Source organism: Lactuca virosa, chromosome 4, assembly GCF_052849685.1.
Source record: "Lactuca virosa cultivar CGN04683 chromosome 4, Lactuca_virosa_CGN04683_v6, whole genome shotgun sequence".
Taxonomy (NCBI): domain Eukaryota; kingdom Viridiplantae; phylum Streptophyta; class Magnoliopsida; order Asterales; family Asteraceae; genus Lactuca; species Lactuca virosa.
Window position 1 is genome coordinate 528,919,058 of NC_136429.1, and position 4,518 is coordinate 528,923,575.

Below are 4,518 nucleotides of genomic sequence, written 5' to 3' on the forward strand. Positions count from 1 at the left end.
GATTGTTCCTTATGCACGGTATCTCCGCGTTGGTATTGTTTGTTTCGGGGGCTACCCGATCTTTTGTATCACTTGCGCTTAACAAGAGGTTTGTTGGAGCTCCAGGGGAGCTGGAATATCCCTTAGATGTTGAGATTTCGGATGATCGATCTATCAGGGTATTGAGGGTTCATCAGGGTTACGTGACAAGTCACCCTTTAGGACCAAATTTGAGAGTTTGGCTAGAGGTCTTAAACGAATACGTGCTTAATGGAGGGGTTTGGCAATTTGGGGAGTACGTTGGGCGTACCCAGCTGGTACGCTACACGTATTACACCTGGAGGGTGTACGCTAAGTGTACGAGCTGAGTACGCCCCGCGTACTCAGCAGATGGATGTTTGGGCTTGGCAATTCTCGGTATTGGGTCATGCTTTGGACTTTGAATATTGGGCCTTGTTGGGTCATTAGACTTATAATTTTGGACTTTTGCTAGTATTTTGGGCTCCTTTGAATTTAGTCCCATGATGGGTTTTGGGCCCAATATAGAAGGTTAGGCCATATTGGGATTCGGGTTGCCATTTAGGATTGGGGCCTTTTGAGTATTTGGGTTGGGCCTTGGTTTGGGCCAACTAAGAAAAAGGGTAAAATGGTCTTTTACCATGGTCGTGGGTTAAGTAGCTTAGATTCTTGATTATGGGTCGAGATCCAATTATTAATTGGATATTGTTTTGATGATGATAGCATGGGGATTTTTCGAACTAGCAGACCGAGATTCATTTGAGTATTTCAGCAGCAAGAGGTGAGTTTCGTCACTATGTTTAGCAGGTCGAAGGCACCAATGTTGGCCCATGGTTTATTATGTGTAGGATGCTAGTTGTCAGCGTGACTCTTGCATGTCTTATGTGTTTCTATGTTTACCGGGTGGGGCCCGATGACTATCATGTATGCTATTTATCTCTGTGATTATGACATGTGTTGTATGATTATATGATTATATGTTTATATGTTTATATGAATATTGGGCGCGGCCTGATGGCTGACATATCTGTTTACTGGGCGGAGCCCATTATATGTTGATATGTATGGAATGTGGTATTTTGGGGAACTCACTAAGCTTTGTGCTTACGGTTTTCAGTTTATGTTTCAGGTATTTCTGGTTCGAAGGGGAAGAATCTAAGATGATTGTAGTGCACGCGCCACATTGCTCCACATTTTACATTACTCTGATATATTTGGATATTATTGATACACTTTGATTCACTATGGTTTTGATTATGTTGTTTTGGGATAATGGATTTATTAATTTAAAAATCAAAATTTTTGGTCTTAATTTTTGGGACGTTACAAAAAATACGTGATCTTTCTTGGAATCAAGGAACCTTTCTGGTTGGGATATGTAAATCTTCTCATCTAAACCATCATGAAGAAATGTAGTTTTTTCGTCAAGCTTCTCAAGCTCTAGATCAAGTGAACTTACCATGGACAAAAAAACATGAATTGTTTTGTGCTTCACGACAAGTGAGAAAACCCTATGATAGTCAATTCCTTCTTTTTGAGAGAATCATTTTGCCACCAACCTCACTTTGAACCTCGTTGGTTCAATTCCATAAATTTTCTCATTTATTTTAAAGATCCATTTGCATCTCATTGGTTTTGCTTATTTCGATAATGGGACAAGAACTTACGTTTTATTTTCTCCAATGATTGTATTTCTTCATTTATCATCATTAACCATTTTAATGTGTGTTTAAGTTTAAGAGGTTATGTAGTTTATAAACCTTTCTAAGTTTCTTATATTAGTGGCATTTTATGTTTTACAATTTAAGGACAATTCCATAAAAGCCACTGTATTTTTTTTTTTTTCGGTTTAACCACCGAGATAATTTTTTTCCAGTTTTATTTTATTTTTCATAAAAACCACTATATAAAATATTAAATTTGGTAAGAACAACTGAAGTTTGGAATATGTTTGGTTTCATCACACAATTTTTTTTATGATTTAACATTTAAACTTTGATTTTTTATCCAAAAAGAAACAATTTTAACAGAAGAAAAGTCATTGTTTCGATTGGTGTCTTTCTACTCGATACCGAAAAAAAGAACTTACAAAGATTATTATGGAAAAAACAAACTTTTAGTGGTTACACCGAAAATAAAACAAACTATTAGTGGTTAAATCGGAAAAAAATTATTTGAGTAATTAAACCATAAAAGAAAAATCAAATCTATAATGGTTAGTATGAAAATTTCCTTACAATTTATATATATCTTCCAAGTAATGCAATAAGTAATGCGATGAAGTTTAAAAAGTACTTTCACATTTCTTTTTTCTCATATTTGTTACATACATATCATTCTTAACAGTTAACATGAACTTATTTAATTGTTGTTGACAATAACTCGTAACGTTCATGGCATAAGGAAGCTTCATGACTGTAAACAAAGAATTCTCTATTGGAACAAACAAAGTACCACATTTTCTGCAACACACTTTTTGCGATCCAAAAGCCAACTCAAAAGTTCTCCAGAACACCGGTATGTTGAAGCCTTGAAGGTTTAGAAAAATAGATACAACAATATCATTTGATTGCGTTCGTTATTTTGTTTTATAAGATAACTACTTTTTAAGTGTTGATAACACTAACCAAGCCATGACCTTTTTATATATAAAATCAATCTACTACTAGCTAGAACCTATATACGTCAACTGTAATAAAAAAGACGAACTGAAACGGAAATAAACATAACCGGAACAAACCGGATCTGAACCGAAAAAAACCTAGTCTAGACCAAGACCGGTTCCGAAAAATAAAAATGGTCCAGACCTAGATCGAGAGACCGGTCCCAAAAGGAGACCTATTCGAACACCGGACCCTTTTTGTGCACCTCTAATATATAGTCCATTTCTGGCCTTCTTTGGATTCAAGACAAATGAAATAATTATTTCACTCATCTCATATCCTCTTACTATTCTGGGCTTTCATTCTTTGGTTATTCATTTATTGTATAAACCAATCAAGCTTGTTTAACATCAACATATTTGCCTATTTTTATGTATATTATTCATATCTTTTGTTCAAAACCTCTAAATTTTGTCGTCTTTTGACGTATATGACGATGCAGACTAAAATTCCACAAAATTAAATAAGCAAACCAGGATCGGTAACAGCCAGTGAAAAAGAAAAATTGGTACTGATTTTCAAGCAGGAAGTACAAATTACCAAAGCATCATGGTACCCCTACTCTATTATGACCATAATTAAGACATCTTATTTAACTTAATCAACATTATTACAATATTAATTAAATTTTCAACTCTTTCCACCCTTCCGACCACTTTTACTTTGAGCTTGAGTTTGATCATCTGGTCCTATTTCATGAGCCTTGCTCTGAATCGTCTGACCCACCTCCTCCGTCTTCTGCCCTGCATACACCGCCAGATCCTCAATCCGCTGCTTCGCATAATCGATCTGCTCCGGCACCGACCCCATCGTCTGCCGGAGTCTATTCACCAAGAACGACAACGATGTCAGACCCGTCAACCCGAACGTCCCGGAGGTCAAAATCCCAGTAACCGCAAGTCCGATTATGAGTGCTGCGGGTACGATAACCGGACTGAAAATTATGAACACCGGGGTGGCTAAAGCGAGTCCGATCAATGTTCCGACAAGGGTTAGTCCGGCGAGGCCTAGTAACACCCCACCAACTGGAAGCAACGCCATCACGGCCAGGATTTTGCCCTTGGATGGACCTTGTTGATGGCGGAGGGACGAATCGCCGCCGTAAACAGGGCGGTGGTGGGTGGTGGTGTGGACTTGGATCTGGTGTGGCTGACGTTCATGAGTAGCCATGGTTAATGGATGCTTGTAGTGAAAGAGATCAGCTACTGAGATGGAGGAGGTGGTGTTTATAAACATGGAGGGGTGAAAGTGTGGTGATGACACGTGTATGTTGACGTGGCAGCATTAAGGTCTGCATGAGGTCCAAGTTTCATAGTTTTTTGGACTGTTCTGCATCTATTGAAACACGCGACATGTTCTTTTTTGGGGAAGTTGTATTTGGCCCCCTGTAATATGAACTTATTACAAAGAGACGCTTTATACTTTGTGATAATTAGCAGTAACGCCCCTCAAGTATACTAGTTTGTCGGTGAAAATGGTAATGTTCTTTTAACGTATGTTTTGAAAATAGTTTAGTGGCGATATCGTGCGTATAAAGACATTTATTAATTTTATATTTTTAATTGAATAAGCTAATAGGTTTTTTCTTTTTTTCTTTTTTCATAATGTCGTGCCATTTGTAGCTTATTGATTTTTTATTTCAAATTTCAAATTTTATTTTTTTTTATTTTAATTACATTAAATTAATAACATTAGAATAAAAATTAAAATAAAATTAATACAGATTAAAAGGTCACGTATTTATTTAAATCAGCGATTATAGTTTTATATAACTAAAAAAATATTTAATTAATAATTTATTTAAAATAACTGATTAATAGTTTTGAGTTTTTACTATCAAAATTTAATTATGAAACCA

At 36.1% G+C, this 4,518-nt stretch overlaps 1 protein-coding gene across 1 annotated transcript; it reads right to left on the bottom strand.

Moving 5' to 3' along the window:
• Positions 1-3,152: 3,152 nt before the first annotated feature.
• Positions 3,153-3,850, bottom strand: LOC145103742 (oleosin Ara h 10.0102-like). The gene has a single exon (XM_079041011.1). The coding sequence runs from the start codon at positions 3,828-3,830 to the stop codon at positions 3,291-3,293; it is 540 nt and encodes a 179-aa protein (XP_078897137.1). The 5' UTR covers positions 3,831-3,850; the 3' UTR covers positions 3,153-3,290.
• Between the last annotated feature and the right edge of the window lie 668 nt (positions 3,851-4,518).